Here is a 24445-nt window from a genome sequence, read left to right on the forward strand (position 1 = left end):
CACAAAATATACTAAATCATGGACATTTTTAAAACAGGGAAGGATCAAGTAAAATTGGGCTTGAGATGAAAAGAGGGAGAGGGTTTGAAGCCTATGCAAACCACATAGTTCCTACTAGCAATTGCACCACTCCATCACTCACATGCACTAACAACACATGACATATTCATCACACCACAAAAACACATGGATTCACAAAGGCACAAACACAAGATATAGGATGGATGGGATGCATGCATGCATAGGGAAATCAAAATAAGGTGACACACATGAAATCATATGCATTGAGCTCTCATATCAATGTCAAGGTGGACCCACATAGAGAAAGTTCCAAAAAGGGAAAGCTTTACACTTGGGGCACTACATCAATCCATGAATGCATGTTTCCCTTTTGTATGGTAAAAAATAAAATTGTGGCGTAAATAATATGACAACAGTAATTATTTATGTATATAATCTTAATTACATTATATATAACTTGATGAATATGAATTTGGTGCCCGTATTGTCAGTGCAAGTAGCGCTATGGATGATCATGATTGGATGTACACTGTCCACCCTAGTCAGTTTGGCATGACCACTAAGTGGATGGATAAGACCAATGAATTCATAGAGGCAACATTTTCTAGTGGCAAGAGAAAAACTTAGTGTTCTGTGCTTGAAGTGCGAAAACAATAGAGAACAATCAAAGAAGATGATGTGTTTACATCTGCAGAAGCATGGGTTTAAGACTGAGTATACCCGATGGACCTTCCATGGCAAGACTGGACGTAGCAGAGAGGAGGTGGGGCATCTGCGCACCGACGATAATGCTACAGGGATCGATGACATGGTAGCTGACTTCAAAGATGCACGTGATGTGGGATCAAAGGAAGAACCAGATGACTCTGTGAGGGCATCCTTACAAATGTTGAATTTGTCACAATAACCTCTTCACGAATACACATATCAGGGCCAACTGGATGCCATCAGACAAGCAATGTCTATGAAGACCCGATTCAACATGAGCAGAGATAACTTTAATTCAATGATGACCTCTTGGGGTTACACTCTCCCTAAAGGTCACAAACTGCCTTAAAGCTGGTGTGAAGCAAAGAAAACCCTACGTGCACTTAAGATGTCGTATGAGAAGATACATGCTTGCCCAAATGGATGTGTCTTATTTACGAAAGAGTATGTAGGCGACAAGTACTTGCCAAGTGCGGCTCCTCTAGGTATACCGAGAGAGTCCTCAGTGATGGTAAGAAGAAGCATACCCAAATTCCCCGCAAATGTTCCTCAGTATCTTTCAATCCTGCCAAGAATTCAACGCCTTTACTTGAACGAGGATACGGCCAAACAAATGGTATGGCACAAATATGGCATAAGACGTGACAAGGATCATCATGGGAAACCAATGTTGATACATCCTTCTTATGCCCAAGCATGGAAGAATTTCGATCGATTACATCCTGAGAAAGCCGAAGAGGCAAAGAATGCACGAGTTGCCATCACACTTGATGGGTTCAATCCATTTGGTTTTGTCTCAAAGACATATAGATGTTGGCATGTGTTTGTTGTTCCCCTCAACCGCCCCACCAGCATCCTAATGCAATGAAAGCACATATTCCTATCGTTGATAATTCCAAGGCCCAAGTATCCGAGGAAGAATATAAATGTGTACCTCTAGCCACTGATACATCACTTGAAAGAATCTTGGGTGAATGGGATACGGACATACGATGTTGCTAGCAAGAAAAACTTCAAAATGCATGTTTGGTACTAGCACTCAATGCATCAGAGGTTACCATGCCCCATATGGTTTGTGCATGGGAGGTTCCCATGCCCCAGATGCAAGGCAAACATTCAGTGTCGTTGTTTGCAACATGGTCGCAAGTATTCTTGCCTCCATTTCCATAGACAACATTTTTTGCCTGACCATCCATTCAGACAAGACACAAAGTACTTTATGAAAGGTGAAGTTGTCGAACACTCGGCACCACCTGAGTTGACAGGTAAATAGAATCGTGATCAATTGAACGCTCTCTAGCGTGATCCGAGCCGTCCAGGGTATTTCTTGGGATATAATGAAGAACACGCATGGACTCATAAGCCATGCTTCTGGGATATCCCCTACTTCCACTAGCTCGAGCTTCCACATAACATTGATGTAATGCACACTAAAAAGAATATTGCCAAGGCCATTTTTGGCACATTATTAAACATTGATGAGAAGACGAAGGACAATACTAAGGATGATGCTAGTATGCAGCACACGTTGGCTGCACAAACTAGTCAATATTTTAAGATGTTTGTAGTTAGTTCCTTAATAGCCAAGCACATGTAGCCTTTTACTACTAGTACTTAACCTTCACTCTTCAAACATAATTTGCAGGATTTTTATAGCCAGAATGGTATGCCTGCTATGGTGATGCCTGCCTTTACTCCAAACCCTACGGTCAGTTAACTCATATACTTGCAAGCATCATTATTGCATTTCTTAGTGTGAGTGTCTTGCTAACCATGCAATACTTCATGCAGAATCAATCAAGCCATGGATCGAATAAGGATGGATCTTCACATGCACCAGGTCCAGGTGGCAATAACCTTGGTGGTTCTCCTCATCTTTGATATCGACTAAGGTTAGTGCCTACATATCTCATTTACATAGGTCCCAAATTTATCAACATAGAGATAAGTAGATGCATGGATTCTATCTTGAAGATCAAACTTCTAAGTAGAGACCATTTGAAGCTATTTATTTTCATGATTTAGAGGCCACTTGAAGATATTCATGATTTGGAGTGTTAAATTTGAATCAAACCTATAAGTATAGACAAGCAACTATTTATTTTCATGATTTAGAGACCATTTGAAGATCTTCATTATTTAGAAATTTATAAGTAGAGACATATTGAACAATTTCAAAAACTGATCCATTTGAAAAATTTCAACCATGATCTTAATTAGCTACCGACAACCTTGAAGCTATTTATTTTCATGATTTAGAGACCACTTGAAGATATTCATGATTTTGAGTGTTAAATTTGAACCAAACTTAGAAGTAGAGACAAGTAGCTATTTATTTTCTTGATTTAGAGACCATTTGAAGATCTTCATTATTTAGAAACTTATAAGTAGAGACATTTAAACCATTTCAAACAATGATCCATTTGAACAATTTCAACCATGATCTTAATTAGCTACTGGCAACCTTAAAGCTATTTATTTTCATGATTTAGAGACCGCTTGAAGATATTAATGATTTAGAGTGTTAAATTTCACATGTTCAAAATTTGAGAAGTGTTAAAGAAACTCCATATGATGTAGAAGCTATTTAATTTGTAAAGTCGCTATGGAATATGGATCACTATTTATTTTGTTGCGTCTAGAAGTACTTTCTTTTGTCTTTTGGCGTATTGATGATTTCAAGCATGTTATCTTTTTGTTGTGCCAAAATGTGACATAGATATCATTTCATCTTGTAGGTTGACACTTAGATGCTCATTGGACTACGGCATGAACATGAAGACATTTTTGTAGTGGCAAATCTTACGTAGAGATGCTCGCTTTGTTCATTGTGTATTTTGTTTGCTATGGAACTATGTTATGCATATTTGTTATGGAACTATGCTATGGATATGTGTTATGGAACTATGCTATGGATATGTGTTATGGAACTATGCTATGGATATGTGTTATGGTTATGGAATTATGCTATGGATATATGTTGTGAAACTAAGCTATGTGTTATGAAACTATCCTATGGTCTTTGTTATGGAACTATACCAAATATATGGATCTTTGTTCATTATGTATTATTTTGGTATGGTTCTGTGATGTGCATCTTTGTTATGGATTAGGGGGAATATATATATATATATATATATATATATATATATATATATATATATATATTGTGGATTTTTGTTGTGTTATGGAACTGTTGATATATATATGTTGTGGATTTTTGTTGTGTTATGGAACTGTTGATATATATATATATGTTGTGGATTTTTGTTGTGTTATGGAACTGTTGATATATATATGTTGTGGATTTTTGTTGTGTTATGGAACTATTGACATATATATATGCTGTGTATTTTTGTTGTGTTATGGAACTAGTTATATATATATATATATATATATATATATATATATATATATATGATGTGGATTTTTGTTGTGTTATGGAACTGTTGTGCATTTTTTATGTGGATATTTGTGTATTTTGTTCATTGTGTATTTTTGTCGTCTGTTGTTTCGGGCACCTGACGGCAAAGGGGCATTCTTTGCCATCTGTCAAGCCCGTAAAGTAGTCGGCAAAGGCTTCTTCTTTGTCTTCTGATGCACACCAAGGCACATGGCAAAGGGTTAAAGTTTGTAGTCTGGTGAACACGGAGGCTAACGACAAAGAAGAATTATTTGCCGTCTGGTGGACGCGATGGTTGACGACAAAGGCTTCCTCTTTGTCGTCTGGTGGCTAGCAGCAAAGGCTTCTTCATTTCCGTATGGTGCTCATGAAGGTTGATGGCAAAGGCACTAAATCCATCCGTTTGGTGCCCAGTTCCTTGAGTTGCTTTTTTGCCGTCTTTACCAAATTGCAGATGGCAAAGAGCATACACTAACATCAAAATCTTTGCCATTTGCTCGAAGCAAAGCTGTCGGGAAAGTACCTCTTGCCCATTCATAGGATGTTGTCAAGCTTTGTCGTGTGCTGGCTGACGGCAAAAAATTTGTCATCTGTATACGGTCCTTTTTCTGTTTGTTAGGGACTGATGAAAAACTTCCTGATTCCCGCAGTGACCCCAGTGCTACATAGATTCGTCGTCATTCTCATTTCGGGTCAAATCCTAGACAGTTCATTCAACTCCGCTCCACTCCTAAGCCCCGTTCGGGGATTTCCGACCCTCTCCAGCAAGTCAGGCAACAGATCTCACTCCGAGATCTCCTAATTTGTCCACTCAGACCTCATCCCATGTGGGAACAAGGAGTCGATGGCCCTTTGCATGGCCCATTGCCACTCCCTAGAAGATTGTGTCATGTCGTGGTGTATATTCCGACAATAAGGGAGTGGGAGGAATGAGGCTTGATCACACAATACATGGATGGGTAATACAATAAGATATGCAGGTTTAGGTCGCTCACGATGGAGGTAACATCCCTACATCATGTTCTCTCAAGAGATTGTTTTCTTGTGTGTGGTGACTGATTACAAATGTTATGAACCTGTATCCTAGCATCGAGGGGTAGATTATATGGAGTTGGCTTGTTCCCTCACCTCCTACGTACAAGTGAAGTTATGATTGCTATTACACATGTCCACTACTGGTTCAAACGAATGCATTGATGTACAAGTGCAACGCCAGGTTGTTATGGCACAAAAGCCAGGATGCAATCGTCTCGTTATCAATTCTGACAACATGAAAGTCATTGACACAATGTTGAATGGAGGACATTTAGCAGGAACGGCGGCTGCTATCTTTGAAAATTGTTATTATATGGCCTGTGATTTTTCTCTTAATAGATTTGAACATTGTAATAGAGAAACAAATAAGGTAGCTCGTGAGTTTTCTAGATTAGCAAAATGCTCCATGACTAGGGATTGGATCGAGGAGCCCACCGAAAATATTGTATCTATTCTAGCATACAATGTAACAATTATTTCTAATTGATAAATTTTCATTGTTTTACAAAAAAAGGTTGTTATGGTTATAGCAACACTCTAATTAATGCTAACTCTTGATCTGTCTTTTCTCGAGTGGAGTTTCACCCATGTGAAACTCTACTCCTCTTACCCAAGTGGATCTTCATATGGGTATCCGGTCCAAGTGGGCAAACTTCTATCATGATGGTTGATCTTCTATTGTGTGATGAACATAAGTTTGGGCCTCCATGAACATGGGCCTTGTCTGGTTTGATCCATCGTAAGTCTGCCTAGTAGGAGATGACCTCGTCATTAGTCCCCAAATCTGTGAGGATCTTAAGAATTAGGTATCATGATCTCTCAAATACGATTGACTACTCATGACGCATGAACTTGCTTAGATAAAGATCCTCGGGGATTCTCTAAGCTAGTCTTTCTTGGATAAAAAAAATGTAAGTTCACTCATGAAAAGTTTGGTGATACTCAATCATTTCCCAGAAGAGGTTGTTTACTGATTCAAGTATGGAGCATCAGAACAATATGAGTGATGAAATTAGTACTTGACCTATTCTTTCCTAGATATGCCAATTATATCCCGGAGGAGCGCCAAATTTCACCACCTCAAGATCCAAACTTAGTAATTCAATGCTTCGAACCTAGAAGAAGGCCCAAGTTGATCCGAGAAGGAGGATCGAATTCACCCTTTAGGAATTGTACTGAATGGAGTCGTCACCCGATTAGGCAGCTTGTCAAAATTTTGAAATTGTGTGGACAATTATGTTGTTTTCTTGGCATTATTGATGTTGTGAAACTGGTCTCGGATGTTTTTCGCGATAGCAAAATTTTCGCCATGTGATCCACTTGGCCTTATGGTTTCCCCGAACGTATCACAGGGAATTGTTTGAGTTCTCCTGGAAGATCTTTTGCAGTATTATGTGATTTATGGCGGAGAATCTATAGGATATTTTTTATTCCTGCATCTCATGTGCACCTACTAGAGATGGTGTAATGATGAGTGCCAATAACGACTCAATTTTTGCACCCCACTAACTCCACTTTTCCAAAACCACTTTGATTGTGTGAACCATCGATTCGATGGATATGTGGTGGAGATCATCTGCCACATGTGGTTATCCTATTATAAATAGAAGGAAAATGGGTAAATTGTCAGTCACTTTCTCCATTACCTAGTTACCTTGCCGGAACCGTCGCCACACCTATATTCTCCATGCTTAAACCTTTGACCTCACCATGGCTCGGGATAAGACTCGTGAGCTGGAGCAGAAGAAGAAGGGGAAGAGGACAAGGAAGGGGTTGTATTCTTTCGCTGCGCCTCCACCCGGCTCGATCCACGGCTACTGGTTGCCATCCATGTCGATGGAAGAGATGGTGTTGAACCTCAACCCAGACGGGGTTGTTCCAGAGAAGGGGTGGAGGCTACCTGGAGCTGACGAGCTCGAACCGGTGTCACATCAAGATGAAAGGGTGCTCCTTGTCTCCCACATTGAAAGATGATTTTAGATGCCTCCTCGTGAGTTCTTTAGGGGTTTTCATAGATTCTTAAATGCACAATTAGATCATCTAGCCCCAAATGCTATCATATATCTTTTGAGTTGTGTTTCTCTTTGCAAAAAAAATTGTTGGCACCAATCCACATTGGGGGTTCTTCAAACACATATCCGGTTGTACAACCCAAAGTGTCAGAAAATCTAATCTTGATGGTCCAAAGACAAATTTGATTCAGATATGCGACGGGTTAGGGATCCACATAAATAAAAACACAACATATTTTGAAATGAAACTCCCTGATACTAGGCTAATGTAGGTCTCAAGAAATTCCTATGGAAAAGGAGTCTGGCACATAATATGATGTAATGCAACTTACTTATTTATTAGTCAATGAAGATTGGCTCAAAAAACACATGGTGTTCATAAACAAAGTAAAAGTATGAGAACATAAGTGTAAAATGGTCGCATCATGCTGATGTTCAATGTCCTCTTAGTTTCCTTCCCATTTTCAGATTTTTTAGTCGGTAAGCATCGTTATGCAACACTTGGGAGATGATGTAAGGACCTTTCCAGGGTGGTGACAAGTTTTTCTTTCCTCGAGTTTCTTGATCCAACTAGAGAGGGAGGTCACCGACGTTGAAGGCTTGCCCTAGCACCTACTGACTATGATAGTGTCATGGGTTTTGTTGATAGATTGCGTACCGAGAGAGTACTAACTCACAAGCTTCTTCTAGCAAACCAAGTGCATCCTATCTCACTTCCTCTGAGTTGTCTTCTGAGTAATCCACCACTCAGGGGAGCATCATGAAGGATATTAGACGGCATGATGGCCTCCGCTCCATACACCATGAAGAATGGTGTGTGTGCCTAGTCGACCAGTTTGGTGTTGTGCGGAGGCTCCATAGGACCGAAGGTAGTTCCTTGACCCAAGATCTGGTTTCCCTCTCGAGAGGGGTCAATAGGCGGGGCCTGAGGACAGAAAAGATGAATCCACTGGCGCACTCAATTTGTCAGTTCATCTAAGGGTAGGTGACTCAGGCGAATTCCACTTAGATGTGGTGGGAGCTGCAGAAGTTCAAGAATTGCTTTGAAGCAAAAAAAAACCATTATCAAAGTTGATAATATGGGGAATGTCGTAACTGAAGACGAACCCTTTCATGAATTTGATTGCGGTTTTGCCATCATGCATGGAGATGGGTTTAGTCTAGATCCACTGGGTGACCTTGTCAGCTGCTACAAGGAGATGAGTGAAACCTCCCCCAACAGTCTTAACTAGGCCCACCATATCAATACCCCGCCAATCAAAGTGACATGCAAGCGGAATAGTATTCAAATCGGAAGTTGGCATATGAGTGTGCTTGGCATACATCTACATCCTACACAAGTGAGGAATATCTGATCTATATTAGCATGGGCAGTTAACCAAAAGAAACCAGCCCGGAAAGCCTTGGCAACCAGCGTCCGAGAGGACGCATGATTCCCACATGTACCCAATTGAATCTCGCTGAGGATCTACATGCGTTCTTCCAAAAAGATACAACACTAAGAAATGTCAGTCAGACCATGCTTGTAGAATTCATCATTGAGAATGGTGTATGCCTTTGATCAAGTCATTATTTAACATGCCACCACCCCATCCTCAGAGAGCTCCTTCCTCGTAAGATAGGCAATGTACGACACTGTCGAGTCGGGGTTCACCACTAACACTCCCATAGTTGAATTGACAGCTTCAGAGCCTTTGTCATCTACCGGATAAACAATTGGATCTTCCTTCACCTCTCGAACGGTGACTAGCTCCCCTCCAAGAGAGTGAACATCGGGGTACATCTTCTTTGTGGTCTTCTGTTATCCCTAACCCTATCTTTTTTACTGGTGTTTTTTTTTACTTTGGGCCCTTGACTTGCAAGCACCATATATGTTGTTTGTCTCGTCGTAGCATTATTTAGCCTCACACTTTATTAACATGATTGGTTCATTGCCAAAAATTAGCATGCCAATATTTGGCCAATGCCAAATGTTGGTACTGATTGGTTTGTTACCATTTTTTCTTGCCCACTTCACACAAAGTTGTCAACTTTTGGACACTTTGGTTTTTGCCAAATGTTGGCATTTAACCAATTGTGCTCTATATTTTATAAGACCTAAACTTGCAAATAACCCAACTAAAATGTGTAGTTGTTCCTATTAACCCTCCCTCTCTACGTCTATCTTGATCTTTTTAGGAGTAACCAATCTCATATGCTGGTTCAACACATGATCCATTAAGAGCATTGGCGTAAACTTTTAGACCCCTTGTCATGCATGAATGGGCCCCTAGGAATTATTGGTTAGAGCACAAATGACTTGGACTTGATAGTTCTAACACAAGCCACAACAACGTTAAAGTAATATACAAAGCTGGAATTGCTTTTGGAGGCCGAGCTCCATGGAGGCCTCCAAAAGCAAATTTCAAATTTCATGAAAATTCATATTTTAACATTTCAGAAAAATTTGAAAAAAAATACATAGATAGATGAAGGTATAATACATAAGAGCATCTCCAATAGCCTTTGTATATTGGATTACTAAAACGTTGTTGTAGCAAGAGGAGAGAGAATGTTTACAAAGCCAACATGTTTTTTTGCTTTGGTAGCCTTCGTATATTTGATTGCTATATTTGTACAAAACAGACAATGACATGTGGATACAGTTTGTCATAGACACATTGTACACTAGCATACGTACATGTATATGTATACTAGCACAACTCGCGGTCACGTACACATGCACATACGAGTACACTTACACACATGCAGCACACACGCGTACACGTACACAAAGAAACACGTACACGTACACAAGCGCACACACAAAGCGCACGCGCAGCACATACACTAGTACACGGACCCACGTGTCATTGAGACAAAGTGAGGCTTTAGGAGGCTTGCTAAAAATTACAAAGTGGCCTTTGGTTTGACAAATATGCAAAGTGTGGGTGCAAATATAGCAAGCTTTGCAAAAATATTTGGTGAAGGACCACTTATACAAAGGTTGTTGAAGAAGATTTTTTGGCCAACATTTATAAAATAGTAAGTGAATGCAAATATACAAAGGTTGTTGGAGATGCTCTAAGTGTGTAAATTTTTAGAACGAAATACTTTGAAATGAGGACCGTGCAAAAAAGACAAATTTGAGACGTTTTAACATATGTTATTATTCATCATTTCGGACCATGAATTTGCCTTTTTATACAGGCCGTGTTTTAAAGTATTTTGACCTGAAATTTTGCACAGGCATGGATCTAACTCTTGTTTAGTTGTGTATTTTTTTTAAGATTTTTTGAAACTAAAATTTTCCAATTTTGTTTTTCTCAAAAATTTCTGCCTCCATAAAGACCGAGCTCTAAAACGCCATTCCCTATACAAAGACATTATACCTTTCTTTGTATTAACCGACGTCGGAATTTACGCTTTCAAGATCAAATGCACCCTCATGAACAGTAAAAAAACAAATTAAAAATATTTGAAAACTTTTAGTAACAAACATCGTTTAATGTTCTATGTGCGTGTAATTTTTTGTGAAGAAAAAATACTCCCAATGCTTTAGGCAAACAAGATGACGCTATTTTTTTAAAGCATTTTGAGGCACTCGTTTTGTTCTTCTTGTGCAGAACATTGGGAATGATTGATCTTCACCAAATTTTCCATGCAAGTAAAACATTCAACAATGTTTGTTTTCAAGAAAAAAAGAACTTTTTAAATTTATTTGCTATTTTCTTATGTTATCGTTTGTGGCATGTGTCTTTGAGCTCGGGAGCAGCCGAACACTTTCGATATATAAGCGACAATTTAAAGTAGGAACTGTAGATACATATGTTGCCCCCAGAGAGCACATATAGAAGAATATATAAAAAAATAAAGGAAAACATTTACCATTAGAGGGCTGACGTAATGTTGCGCCGATCTCTCACCCCACACCGATCTCTCACCTCCGCCATCTCCTACCCAAGGTGGCCGTGAACTGCTATGGGGGCCACGTGGTGCGACTCACAAGATCAGGACTACAAGCTCGGGGTGGACGGCGGTGGAGAGGACTGCAAGCTTTTTTTTTGGACGGCGCAGTTGCGCATCACAGAGCACTCACCGGAGCTGCGAGGACCAAGCGGCACCTCCGATGTTGCAGTCGGCATTCGAGGAAACTGCAACCAGGCGCTGCAAAAAGCTTCGACCAGCAATGAAGAATGTTGGGGCCGGTCACGCCACATCAAAAAGCTTCAACTGATATTGCAAAAGGCTAAAACCACAACGATGGGAAAGCTATGGGACCATGGCGAAGGTGCAGATATGACATCGATGAAAGCTTCAAGCGGGAACGAGAAAAGCTTCAACCGATGAGTGAGGGTGTCGAAAACATTGTTTTTTGGAATGTTGGAACCAGCGATGGTTACCATGGCGAGGCTGCAACGATGAGGTTGCTACCACGGTGAGATCTACATTGTGGGGAGCTGCAACCAGCTTGGCTAAGAGCTGCAACCAGCAGGGCGTGATGATGTGACCAATAGACGGCGGCGAGGGAGAGATGTATTTTTTGTTGGAACCATGCATCAGTTTTGCTTCAACCGACAAGTTTTTTGCTGCACCCGGTGATGGGACCAACATGATGGGGGAGCTGCATCATCGATTTTTGCTGGAACTGGCAATGCAGATAGCCACATCCAACATTTATTTTTGCTACAATCGTCGATTCGACCAGGACAACGAAAGATGTTGCGGCCATCCCAAATACGACGAGGGAGACACACCCGGCGATGCTTGGACCGCCCGGCGACTGCATTTTCTTGAACCGGTGGTCCTCGTCGGAGGCCATGACTAGGGTGTTTTTGATCCAACCAATCAGCGGGAAGCGACTGCGACAGGATGGATGCGACAACCGGAGGAATGCGCGTGGCTGGCATTGTTGGTAGGCAAGCGTAGGCCGCCGAGCACGGGCGGTGACAAGCGCGGTCCGCCATGGATGCGAGCTATTAAGTCAACGCGCAAGGGAAGCTGTGAGGACGAGGCGGTATTGAGAAAGGATGCTGAATCCAGCGGCCGTGCATATATAGATCGAATTGCATCGTCAGGCCCAAATTTTGGCCGGCGCGCCCACACCTATCCCCGCCCATAAAAAAAGAAACTAAATACTTCAAAGTGCAGCTACATTATTTGGCTGAAACGAGCGCACTCTCGCACAGCCGTCCGATGGAAGTGAGCGGCGTACAACGCAAGGGTTGACTGCATGCATGTAATGATGTCATTTCACTTTATTCCGTTTATTTTTTTTCAAAATACTATAATTATTGAATAGAGCGTCAAAACGACATGCGTTTTCACGGTTGTGTTTCTTTACGACGAGCTTTTCAAAACTAGATTCCATATCGATAGGTTTCGACAAACTTTTTTTGGATAACTTTGGGTGATATTTAAAACAACTTTAGTTCTATACGAAAGCAACTATTGTGTTGTGGTTTTCTATCAAGGGACATAAGTTGCCTACAATGTCGAAAAGTTTTTGTCAGATATCTATCATGATTCCAAATTTTAAAACTATGTGGGGATGGATCGTATGAGAGTCTTTTTTTTCTTTTCTAGGGTAGTTTGCCCGCCTATGCTACCGAGAACGCATGTGTTGACTAATCAGGTCGCGGGTGTTGACTGGTTAAAATAGTCGGGACGGATCAGGAGATGCATAGGGGTAATGAGAAATTTCAAAGGGGACGGATCAGACAGTTGCCCGCAAACCTATATAAGTTGTTCAATTTTTGCATGATTCGATCGCAAAAATCATTGAAATCGCTAGATATAATGATGAAAAATACACATGAGTTGCTTGTTGAATGCATTGGAGTTACACAAGAACACACTAAAAGTTGCTAACATTTTTGTGATACTCGAGTGCAACTAAAAAGAACTATTTACAAATAGCAGGCAACTAGGCATCAATTATAGGCAATTTATGCTATCTATATGCAACTGAAAAACAATTCTAGGCAACTGAGCATCAAAGTTGAGTAATTTTATAGTATTGGTAGGCAACTGAGCATTAATCATAGACAATCGATCATCATTAATAGGCAATTGAGCATCAATGTTTGGCAATTTTATAGTATTTATAGGCAACTGAGCATCAACCACACACAACTAATCATCAATGACACACAATTGAACAACAACAATAGGGAAGTTGATAATGTTGGCAAGATTCATAGTTACACATAGTGCAATGAAGTTACTTATATGTAGCACTAAATGCATCTCATGTTTTCTGTGATTTTCTCATTTTTACTAAAATCAACCAAATAGGCAGTCCTACTAGGCAAAAAAAAGAGTTGCTTTTCTATTACACTAAAGTTGTCTCAATATCATCCGAAGTTGCCAAAAAAATTTGTCGAAATTTATTCGCGTGGGATCTAGTTTTGAAAAGCTCGTCGTAAGAAACACAGACGTGAAAACGGATCGTCGTTCTCACGTTCGGTTTAAAAGATGTAGCTTTAAAAAATATACACTCGAGAAGGAAACGTTTGTTGGTTCTTTTTTAAAGAGCGCTCGCTTATGCGAACGGACGCCGGTCCGCTGTCTAGCCACGTCCATAAAAGAAACATACATTTCAGACCATCAGCCAGCCACTTGGAATGAGTAGTTAGGTATCTGAAAAACAACCAACCCGATCATCGCTAGTAAAATCGTGACGTTCGTGTTGAGCGTTTGCTTGGCCGGGGGGCTGGCATCAGTCGATCTCTTGCCATGATGTCAAGGACATGTTTCTTTGGGAACCTACAGGGACATCTTAGTTCGGCATATCCTCCTACCATGTGCCAAAAAACCTCACCTCTTTTGCCATCATACAGAAATTAGAAAGAGATGCATGAATAGGAGAATCTAGAGAATCGGATGCCATGCCGTTTTAAATGCTAGAGAAATTTAATAAGACATATAAACAACACAGGTTTCCTTTCTTTCAAGACTCCATGCATTTCATATAGATTTTCATCGTCAAAGTCTCTTGATCAGCAATGATTGTGCGCATCCCTCGATGCAGAGGCTTAGGTTTATCATCCTTCTCGAAAAGAAAAAAGTCCCTTGATCAGGAACTAACACAAAGGGACACTTGCACACGGAGACAATCTGTGAAACCAAGATCGGTCGATCGAAGAGGCCTTACCAGATTTTATGCGTGGATGGTCCACATCCCTCCAATGTTATTCCGATCAATCGGCCTACCGCTGCCAAGCGTCAACTCAAGATTCGAAAGGGCGTGCAAACCAAACCAAATGACTAGACAATGACGAATTGGAAAACACATAGAGCTAGCTAGCTAGCCAGGACGGGGAATAACGAGCACACAGGCGACAGTTGTTGGCTTTTGCCGCGTCACCAGCAACGGTGAAGGTTTGACGCGCCTGGATCGCGACAGCCCGGCCGTCGCCTTTCTTTCCGGCACGTTGCCGGCGCTGGACTCCATGGCTACGGAGGGCAGAGGGGGAGGAGAATCATGCGTGTGTGGCATCTATACTTGTCCTTCTTTACGTGTTTTCTCCGGATGGAGATCGAATCGATCCAATCATGTGACCATTGTTGTTTCATGATAACTAATCTGAGGTGCTAAATGCCGCCGTATGCGTGCATGCATGTGATAATGTGAGGTGGGAGAGACGATAGAGGAGTCTTTTGGGTCCAGCATCTACGTTTTATCCTAATCCTAGTGGGGTTCCAAAGCTCAAATGAGATAGATAGAACCAACCAGTTGTTACACCTTGTGTGATAGTGGCGCTCCACTGCTTGGGATTTTTTCCCTTTTTTTGTAAATCGCATATATGTGTATGGTTCGAAAAGGTTTGTGCTGCTTTAGAGGTCATTGTATTTGCGAGGGGTCCATTATTAAGGTTTTTCAGGGTAGCATTAGGCTGCGTGCTCAAATCAGATTGGACTCTGGACCTCCAAAATACGACTAACTAGATGGTACTCCGTACGATTGATGCGGGAATTTTCATTTTTTTTTATTTGAGTTCGATGGATGCAGGAATTGGTTGCGATGTAACTCAATGGAATTTTGGTTGTATGAGACATGAATATTTTGATTAATAATATGAGAACTAAAACTAAACATACATACTCTGATTGTATTTTTCTGAATACTGATTTATTGCATCTGATTTGTAAAATATTTATTGAACATAAGTAGCACAATAGAGTGGAAAGTCTTTTTTTTCATGCAGAATTGCAAGTTGAGGTGTGCTTTTTCCTATGCATAGTTGTATGTTAAGGAGACATGTTTACATGTTGAGGGAAATATATGTTCATCGGTATCACCTATTATTATAGAACTAGGTCTCGTTTGAAACGACGAAAAAGTGGAGGAATTTGTACGGGTTCCAATTGGTTGGTTCTGTCGGATTTAAGCTTAGATTGCGGTTTGTTGGAAAATTATTCATAAACTCCACCAGCAAATAATTGAGTGATCCAATCAATAAGCTGAGACAAACTTTACTGAGAAATGGATGACTCGAACCATTATAGGGGACATCTGTGCGGGTGAGATTTGTGCCTCTGGTATGCTATGGCCCTGTTTGGATCCATGTGCTAGAGTTAGTTTGAGCTAGTTTGGGTTCAACTAGCCCTAAAGTATCCAAACATAAGGGTTAGATTAAAGCTAGTTGCATCTAACCCACCAAAAAAACTATCCCACCCAAGAGGTGCTAATTGGAGCTAGTTCTCATGGGGTTCATTAAAAAATATTTTTCTCTCTCTCTCCCACCAACCAAGAGATGCTAATTGGAGCTAGTTCTCATGAACCCATTAAAATATCACTTTTCTCTTTTCATAAAGTGCATCTATTGTCAATCTAACCCTTTCATCCGAACACCTATTTGGCTAGAGTTAGTTTAGGATTAGTCATGAGCTAAAAACTAACTCTAACCACTAGCTAAGCTAGAGTATCCAAACAGGGCCTATGGCTGTGTTCCTCACAGATAGATACTACAATCGCGAGCCAAACGAAAATGTAGAATGCAAAGTAGATCTGATTCCGGAGATGACAGAAATCAAAGAGCTAGCCCTTCTACATATACTATCTACCAATTAATTTAAGGCCACTAATTGTCCATTTGTATCTTAAATTATAATACTATAGCTTCCTCCTTCTCAAAATAAGTGTCGTTGATTTACTATAACTTTATGCTAAATCGATGACACTTATATCGTAACGGAAGGAGTGCCATTGAGGGAAAAGCTAGGCAGGGTACAGGAAAAGGGTTTCCTAGTCCTAAACTAGCTGATGCCCACTAGCAAGTTTTAAGTGAGTCTGAGAAATTTCGTACTGTCAAACTGGGCTAACTGTAAAGGAACAATGCTAAGCATCCCTGACGCATGCATCATCATCCACGCCGAAAGGCTTCATTCTGCTTGCCGGAGAATAAATATGTGCGACGCTAATGACCAGATGTGTAGCATCTAGTAATGCATTCAGGAACCTATTGCTAGAGTGTTTTTCTTTTCTTTTCTTAGTGAGGGATAAGGGTTTATTTCCGTGCGAAGTTTCGAGAATATGCACTACATATTTTACTGCAAATGTAATATATATAAATTGCACCTAGCTTGTTACTCCCTCTGTAAAGAAATTTAAGAGTGTTTAGATCACTACTTTTAAAGTAGTGATCTAAATATTCTTTATTTATTTTTCCGGAGGGAGTACCTTTTGAATTTCAGGAATTATGGTTGTGTCCCTTGATTACCAAGCAAACAAAATTATGGTCCCTATGAATGAATGAATGAATGAAGGAATGAATGGATGGATGAATGAGCCCACCCAAGTGTGATGTTTCTCCGAGACCCACATGAGGGTACATATGACCGCGTACCTAGATCCAATTGGGCGTGATGTTTCTATCTAGAGGTGCAAGTTTGAGCTGACAGTGGTATATCAGCAATCGGCAGCCACCTAATTTTGTTGAAATATCACCCTGTTTATATCAGATTAAGCTGGAGTTACAGACCCCACGTGACATTGCCTGCCAACGTCATATACCAAAGGAAGAAACAAACAGAAAGCCCATCGAGCCATTTTGATGCAATGTACTCCGTATATCAAAGCTACTCGAGGGTAGCGAACTGAGTATAGTTCAGATGGCTATGTTTGGGGTAGGATGTGCGTGCATGGATTCATATGGGCAAGTGCTTTCATGTATGAGCATATATGATGTGTTTCTATTAAAAAAAGGTACTCCGGGATAAATACATAGTACTTGGGGATCAAGTAGATCGAATACACTGCCAAAATCTAGATTGGTTAAGAGCGCGCAAAAGCCTGTTCTAGTTATGCATATGAACGAATACATAGAATGCAGGCGAAGAGGGGCAAATTGCAAGGCGGTTCTATAGAAACCAAGACATAACCCGAATGTGAACAAGGTCCAATATGGGGTTGATCTCACTGCCATTGAACACTGTTATTTTGCTGCTGATTAGAGAGTGGTTGGCGAAGACATATCACAACTAGTGTAAAAAAAAAGGCACATCTCGGGACTGTAATCCACGTGACTCGGAAACTGATTTCCCGTGATGCGGAGGCATATCCACTACGGTATCATCAGTAGCAACAATTCAGCAAGCAGCAACCTAGTGCAATGCAGCATAACAACATTTATGCATAGCAGACATGCTGGTCCTCTACTACTCCCTTGTCCCATAATATAAGACTTTATTATTAAATAATACTCACCCTGTTTTTAAATATAAGTCTTTTTAAAATTTTTACTAAAAGACTACATACAAAACAAAATGAGTGAATCATACTCTAAAATATGTATATATACATCCGTATGTAGTTTTCTAATGAAACCTAAGACTTACATTTAAAAACGGAGGGAGTAACATCTTGTATTATGGGACGGATCCCATAATACATAATAACGTCTTATATTAGTCTTATATTATGGGACCGAGGAGTACAATTTATACAGCTTATAAGTACTACTGAACTGGGGGACGGCTACGCTACTTGAAGAAATGCATACCAATTTGAAGGGCGTAAATGCAGCTGCTCCAACTAACATTTATTTACCACATCAAAGGTGTGATCAGCTTCCGTACACGACCAAATTTAGCTTGCAAAACAGCAGGTGCGGACAGAATGAAAACATTTATTTGTTATTCAGGAGACCCTACTTCTCAATAATTGATGAAGGATTACAGCTTACACCTGATAGAGGCTCCCATCCAATGTGATCAATGGAGGTGAAATGAACTATGGAGCTTACCAACAACACTAGGAACATATGCCATCTACATATCGAGTTATTAGAATGCAGAAAACGTCTAGGAAAAAAGAACTTTACAGCTTGCACATGAAATAGTCTTGGAAGAATCCGCTAAAAGAAATCAAATTCAAGATAATTGTCTGGACCTTTCTCGGCTGATGGCGTTGCCTTCTGACTTGTCGAGGCTCCTGGCCGAGGGATTTCAACTGGCTTGGGGATATCTGGAGGAGTAGCACACCTTATCAATGCCCAGTTAACACCTTCAAAGAACGGGTGCTGCTTTATTTCTGTCGCTCCGCGCTTGTAGGCCAATCGATGCTGTGGCTCCTTGATCAGCAACCCCCTTATGAGATCCCTTGCAGCAAAACCCACAACAGGTGATTCTGGGAACCTGAGGGGCTGGCCAACAACATTGAATAGCGTTGCCCTGTTCCCCGAACCTTTGAATGGAGTCTTGCCGAAAAGAAGTTCATACAAGAATATGCCAAAAGTCCACCAGTCTACAGCACTCCCATGCCCCTCGCCCTTTATGATCTCAGGTGCCAAGTATTCATGGGTGCCAACAAACGACATAGACCTTGCATCTGTGGGCTCTGCAACAAGCTCAGGGAGTGGTCTGACCTGGGTTGCCATGTCTGCCTTTGCCTTCTTTTCCTTCTTCTCCCTCTTAGACTTGGAGGAGAAAAAGCGAGGAGAGAAGCATGTAGTTGTCGTAACACAAGCAGGCTGGATACAGGCTGGCTCGATGCACACGGGTTGTACACAATAAGCTTGATTTCCCTTTTGGTTAGGATCTACACCAGGATTGGAAGATTTCAGAAGTGTAGGGCTCACATCACAACGAAGGGACAAATCAAAATCTGACAGCATGATGTGGCCATCTTCTCTCACAAGAACATTCTCTGGCTTGAGGTCCCGATATATGATACCGAGCATGTGTAGGTATTCTAGAGCAAGAAGCACCTCTGCTACATAAAACCTGTACAAATAGTTTAAAGATAAACATTAGTTCATACACCTGAGAGTGTTTGCTAGTAATAACAATCATCATCAGATGATAAAGAATGTTAATGTAATGGTCAAACATGTAGCGCACCAAGCCTGTGCGCCAGGAAAAGTACGATAGGCACAAAATTGAACTAGAGATGTGTCTTCTATCTCTACTTTAGTTGCTATCTTTCATTTGGCAATTTGGTTGGTTAGTTCCATATTGTTAGGATTTTGGGGGATCTTTGATCAGCTTCTCCCTATATCAAGGGACTTGCCCATGAGGAATAGATCAACCAATCAAGAACATTACAATGAATCATCCCAGTCTCTAATCTCTCCTATCCCTAGCAGCAAGACTGTCCCTACCCTACTGGCAGTAGTTAATCCGGCATGAAAACAAGGCAACCTATGTGAAGTATCAAGAACATCACAAAGCGGACATATCCGTCTTCATAGACAAATGATCAGGTACAATAAATCCAGCTATATCAAGTAAAATGAGGAGATAAACGGTCAAAAGAGCCATTTCAAGAAAGAGAAAGAAGTTCCTTTTAAAACATCCATCTGTCTAACAGCAGATAATAGTGAAAAACAGAGAGAAAATGCATTCATCATAAGCACTAACCACAAACAATATTAGTAAAAACCACTGCATACAAAAGTGGAGGGGAACAAAACTCAGAAAAAGACGTGAGTATAGTTCAAAAAGTGTTGGGTACAGTACATAGTACATCTCAGACACAATAAGGAATAATATCAACAAAGCATGATGTTAATAGGACAGAAGGACAGCTTGTAATTTTGTATAAATCCTAAAATACAATTAAGATTTGTAACTGAGCATGCTATGTTGTCCTAGTACCATGAAAAATGAATAGGGTAACTGAATTAGATATCAAATACACATATACATAAGTGATGAACATATAAAATACAATGGGTATATGACGCTGCCAAAATTTAAAGTGTTAAGCCGTATTGACTGGCTTGGATCCACTCGGTAGCAACTCCCAAGACAGTGCGACAAACAAACAGAAACGATATAAAATTTTGTATAGAAAAGTAAAAAAGGTTACAGGCAAGCTGAAGTTTTTTTTCATATGCCTTTATTCAGACAGTTGATACGGCTTAACCATTTAAAATATTCAGGTATGTCGACTCCAAAGCAAGCTTCATTAAATAGACTGATAAAAGAAACAAAAAGTATATTCCACAGTACACACTACACTACTCTCTCATGAACAAAGCACCCTACCGATGAACGTTTCACTTCAAGACTTCAAGCACATTGCCATAAACAAAGAAAATCCGTATCACCTTACCCAACACAAAAATAATACTCCCCCCGTCCCAAAATAACTGTCTTAACTTTGTACTAACTTTAGTATAAAGTTGTACTAAACTTGAGACACTTATTTTGGGACGGAGGGAGTACTTATATTGACCTTAAGGCCTATGTAACCACATACTCCCTCTGTTCCTAAGAACAAGACGTATATATTTTCGCCAAAAATTCCTAGAAAGAATGTGCGGAGCCAATTTTTAGCATTTCTTTAATATAATACCCTCATTTAATCATTACTTTTGCTGAACAGATCCCTCAGATTGCAGCTATATTAATTGCATGCAGTTACAGCTCCTTTCACGATTGGCTCCACTGTTACCTCGCGGCCCAAAGAATCATTCCCGAGGCCACAAAAGAGTAATTTTCCAGGGGTAAGTTGGGAAGCTAATTTTGACTCTAGGCTCTCCTTGGGGTGGGCACTGAGAAATTTACGCCTAACTCCTAGGAACGGAGGGAGTATTGGACATGGATGTGTGGTCGGATTATTTATATAGATTAGGGATTCCAAATCAATGGTAGAGGTAGCTACAAAGCATTCATTTTAGTGTTCCAGAGCAAATATACCCAGTTCAGAAGCCAAAAGCCTAGTGTTAATCGTAGTTTGGGTGAGTACTCAGATAACACAAGCACGGGATAGGAGTTGATAAAGGAGAAATCACTACACGGTGATCAATGTTGTAGGTAAAATCCCAGGAGTCGAGGGACCTCAAGTAAAAGCAGCGGCATTTATAGAAGCTCGTCCATAGAGGCGCTCCAGACAATTTGGAGCATTACTACCACTTCTAGCGCTAACAAGTAACAAGCCTACTACCAATGACAAATAATGCGTGCCTACAGATTTCGTGGTCCCTTAGATTTTACATATATGAAATCACTCTGAATAATATGTTCTTCTAAATCCAAAATGGATCCGCACCAATTCGAATTTCTAACATTCCTTGCTAACAGTAATAGAAATTTCCCCAGGAAAAAAATTAAAGATAGTTGTTAACCATAGAGGCCAAACAAAATATACACAATACTGTTAAACCTAATAAAATACAAGAGGACCATACGTTCCATGAAATTGAAAAGCATTTCTTCAACAATTGAACAATAAGAAAAAAGATATAATGTATCACCACATCTTGAAAGTTGAAAGAGCTTCATTTATAGTACTGAACCAGTTGTATTAGTACACAACTGGATGATTTATAAGAACTGGAAAGAATTGGTCAATCATGAGTGTGATAGCATTTGCATATCTATCAGTAAAATAAATAAATAAAGAGAGAAGACACTTACTTGGCAGCTTGCTCGGGGAAATACTTCCCAGGCTGCTTCTGCCTTAGGGTATGCAGGTCTCCTCCAGGGCAAAACTCCATCACCAAGCATGAGAATTTATCAGTCTCAAAGTGCGTGTACAAAGTCGGAAGAAAAGGATGGTCTAAGCACTGCAGTATCTCTCTTTCAGTCTGGGCTCTGAGAAGCTTTTTGCGGCCAGCTAGAGATGCCTTGTCCATGATCTTCATAGCAAAGTAGCATTTCGTGCCACTAAGCTCTGACAAGTAAACACTGCCAATGTCACCACAGCCAAGCCTCTTGAGCAGCCTGAAGTGACTCAATCCTAGCGAACCTTCTTTGGTTCGGATCACCTGAATCGCCTCCCACCTTGAATCATTGGACTTGTGAGGCTTGCTAGCACTGCTGCATATACTGCTGCAGGTGCTATCATCACTGACATCACTGCCAGCGCTGGCCCGGTAAACGCTGCTCTTCCCGCTCTGGACCAAATCGGCGTGGCCGCTGACCTTGGTGCTGCCGCTCGCCTTTGTCAGGCTGCTTGCTCCGTCGCTGAACTTGGCAGAAACCGAGCTATCCTTGACGCTCCCTCGCAGCGAGCTCTTCTCGGCGTCTTCGTCTTCGTCCAGTTTCACAGAGCCATCAACGGAGCTGCAGTCTTTATCTTGCTCTTTGTCTCCGCTGGACGCGGCCACATCACCTGGCGGGACCGCTGCTCTCGGTGAAGCAGGCCCCGATTTGCCTGCTCCGCCAACTTGCTCTTCGGACTGCCTCCTGGAAGGCGCGGCCTCGGAGGACTCGGCGGCGCTTTTACTGCATTGCTCGTCAGCGACTACTTGGGCAACGGCCTTGGACGCCATCGCAACAGGGAGTCGACCAAGAAGCTGTCCCCTAACGGCGCCGGCATGACCCTCCTCCTCCCATCGCCGCCGCGGTCGACCGATCAATCAGCGGCCGGAGCGGTGAAATCGAGACCTATCACAAGGGTTCGCCCCGAATTAGATTCAGCGAAAGCGATGCGGGTCGGTCGCCTAGCGAAACCGACGAATCGGGAACCAATAATTGCCGAATTATTAGCCGGACGGATCTGGCTGAGATCGAGAGGATCCCCTCCTCGCGGGAGGAGTCCGGCGGAGGGTGGGGTGGAGTCTGCTTACTGGTTAGCCGTCGCGCCGTAGGAGAGAGCTCGCCGCCAGCGGGGCTGGGGAGGGGATCGAGGGGGGGCGCTTCCTTCGGCTTCGGGGGGGAGGTGGCTGGCAGCGGAGGGGGGAGGACGAAATGAAAATCGATGAGAGAAACCTAAAAACGAGAAAAACGAAATAAAGAAGACAACCAAAAAAAGAAAATGGATTGAGGGGACGGATTGAGTGTATGCCTGGCCCCACTTGCCGGGCTTAAGTGACAGTGAAGACCTTCCCCTTCAGTCTACCGGATCTTACATTTTTCTTCATATAAAATATTATAATATTATAAGCTTCCCTGCCTCGTAAGCGTGCATCTTATCTCCATGGACGCCTACGAGATACTGAACCGATAAAACATGTTAAAACTAACAAATTCATCATTTACTTGATGAGAATGTCTCTTTTCACGGAACCAACATGTCAATGAAAAAACATTTCCCTTACTAAGTGATTTTGGTGTACATGAAAATGCGGTTGTAATCTAACCTTTTGCTTGAGCAATACAGAACAATACGGGTATATTCGCAAGTTATGCAAGACGATTAGATAGCGCTCTAAAAGGAAAATACTAAAGAAGGTGTTACAAAATTTTGGGTTGTAGGGAAACTATATTATTAAGAAGAGGTTCGCTTTGAAATGTTTAAATGCAATCATTACCTAGACAAACCATTTTGCACCCGCATAGTCTTTCTAGCTCTCGAAGAGTTCTTAATCTATTCTCTAGAGTCTAGAGCCTTTGTTATTTCATACTTATTAGTTTTGGGGTATGTAGCGGTAGTACCACACCTTCATAAAGAGCAACACTCTTGCTGCTAGGTCAGTAGTATTACTCTATGTTGGTGCGGAACAGTGTGATGATATGTGTAAAATGTATTTATTTATTTATTTGTTACATACTATTATCACATCACTAGTACATATTTTGGTAACATTTTATATTATTTTTTATTTAGACTAACATATTAACTCACTGCTAAAGGACAATTCATGTTTTCTATTGTTTTAGAGCTTTTACGTGAAAATTTCACGGGGCCGGAATGACCTGAAAATTTTTGTGGATATTTATGAGAATTAACAGAATTTTAGGCGAAGGAATCAACGTGAGACGACACCCAAGGACCCCACACGGGTAGGGGGTGGCCACCTCCCGGTCACACCATGGGCACGCGTGGCCAACCCTTAAACCGGCTGGAGCTCTTATTTCGTCACAAGAAAGCTAATAATTTACGGCGAAAAGT

The 24445-nt window shown here is 41.1% G+C and overlaps 1 protein-coding gene across 1 annotated transcript; it reads right to left on the reverse strand.

Moving 5' to 3' along the window:
* Positions 1-18278: 18278 nt before the first annotated feature.
* LOC123452031 (serine/threonine-protein kinase D6PK-like) lies at positions 18279-23352 on the reverse strand. The gene is made up of 3 exons (XM_045128602.1): positions 23181-23352; positions 22027-22998; positions 18279-19386 (listed from the first exon to the last, which is right to left on the reverse strand). The coding sequence occupies exons 2-3, from the start codon at positions 22881-22883 to the stop codon at positions 18519-18521; spliced, it is 1725 nt and encodes a 574-aa protein (XP_044984537.1). The 5' UTR covers positions 22884-22998; positions 23181-23352; the 3' UTR covers positions 18279-18518.
* Positions 23353-24445: the final 1093 nt, after the last annotated feature.

This window comes from Hordeum vulgare, chromosome 5H (assembly GCF_904849725.1).
Source record: "Hordeum vulgare subsp. vulgare chromosome 5H, MorexV3_pseudomolecules_assembly, whole genome shotgun sequence".
Classification (NCBI taxonomy): Eukaryota; Viridiplantae; Streptophyta; class Magnoliopsida; order Poales; family Poaceae; genus Hordeum; species Hordeum vulgare.

Coding starts and splice junctions, on each gene's coding strand:
- LOC123452031 (XM_045128602.1), bottom strand. CDS start 22,883: ATGGCGTCCAAGGCCGTTGCCCAAGTAGTCGCTGACGAGCAATGCAGT. Junction 19,387..22,026: donor TTCCCCGAGCAAGCTGCCAA/GTAAGTGTCTTC, acceptor CTATTTGTACAG/GTTTTATGTAGCAGAGGTGC.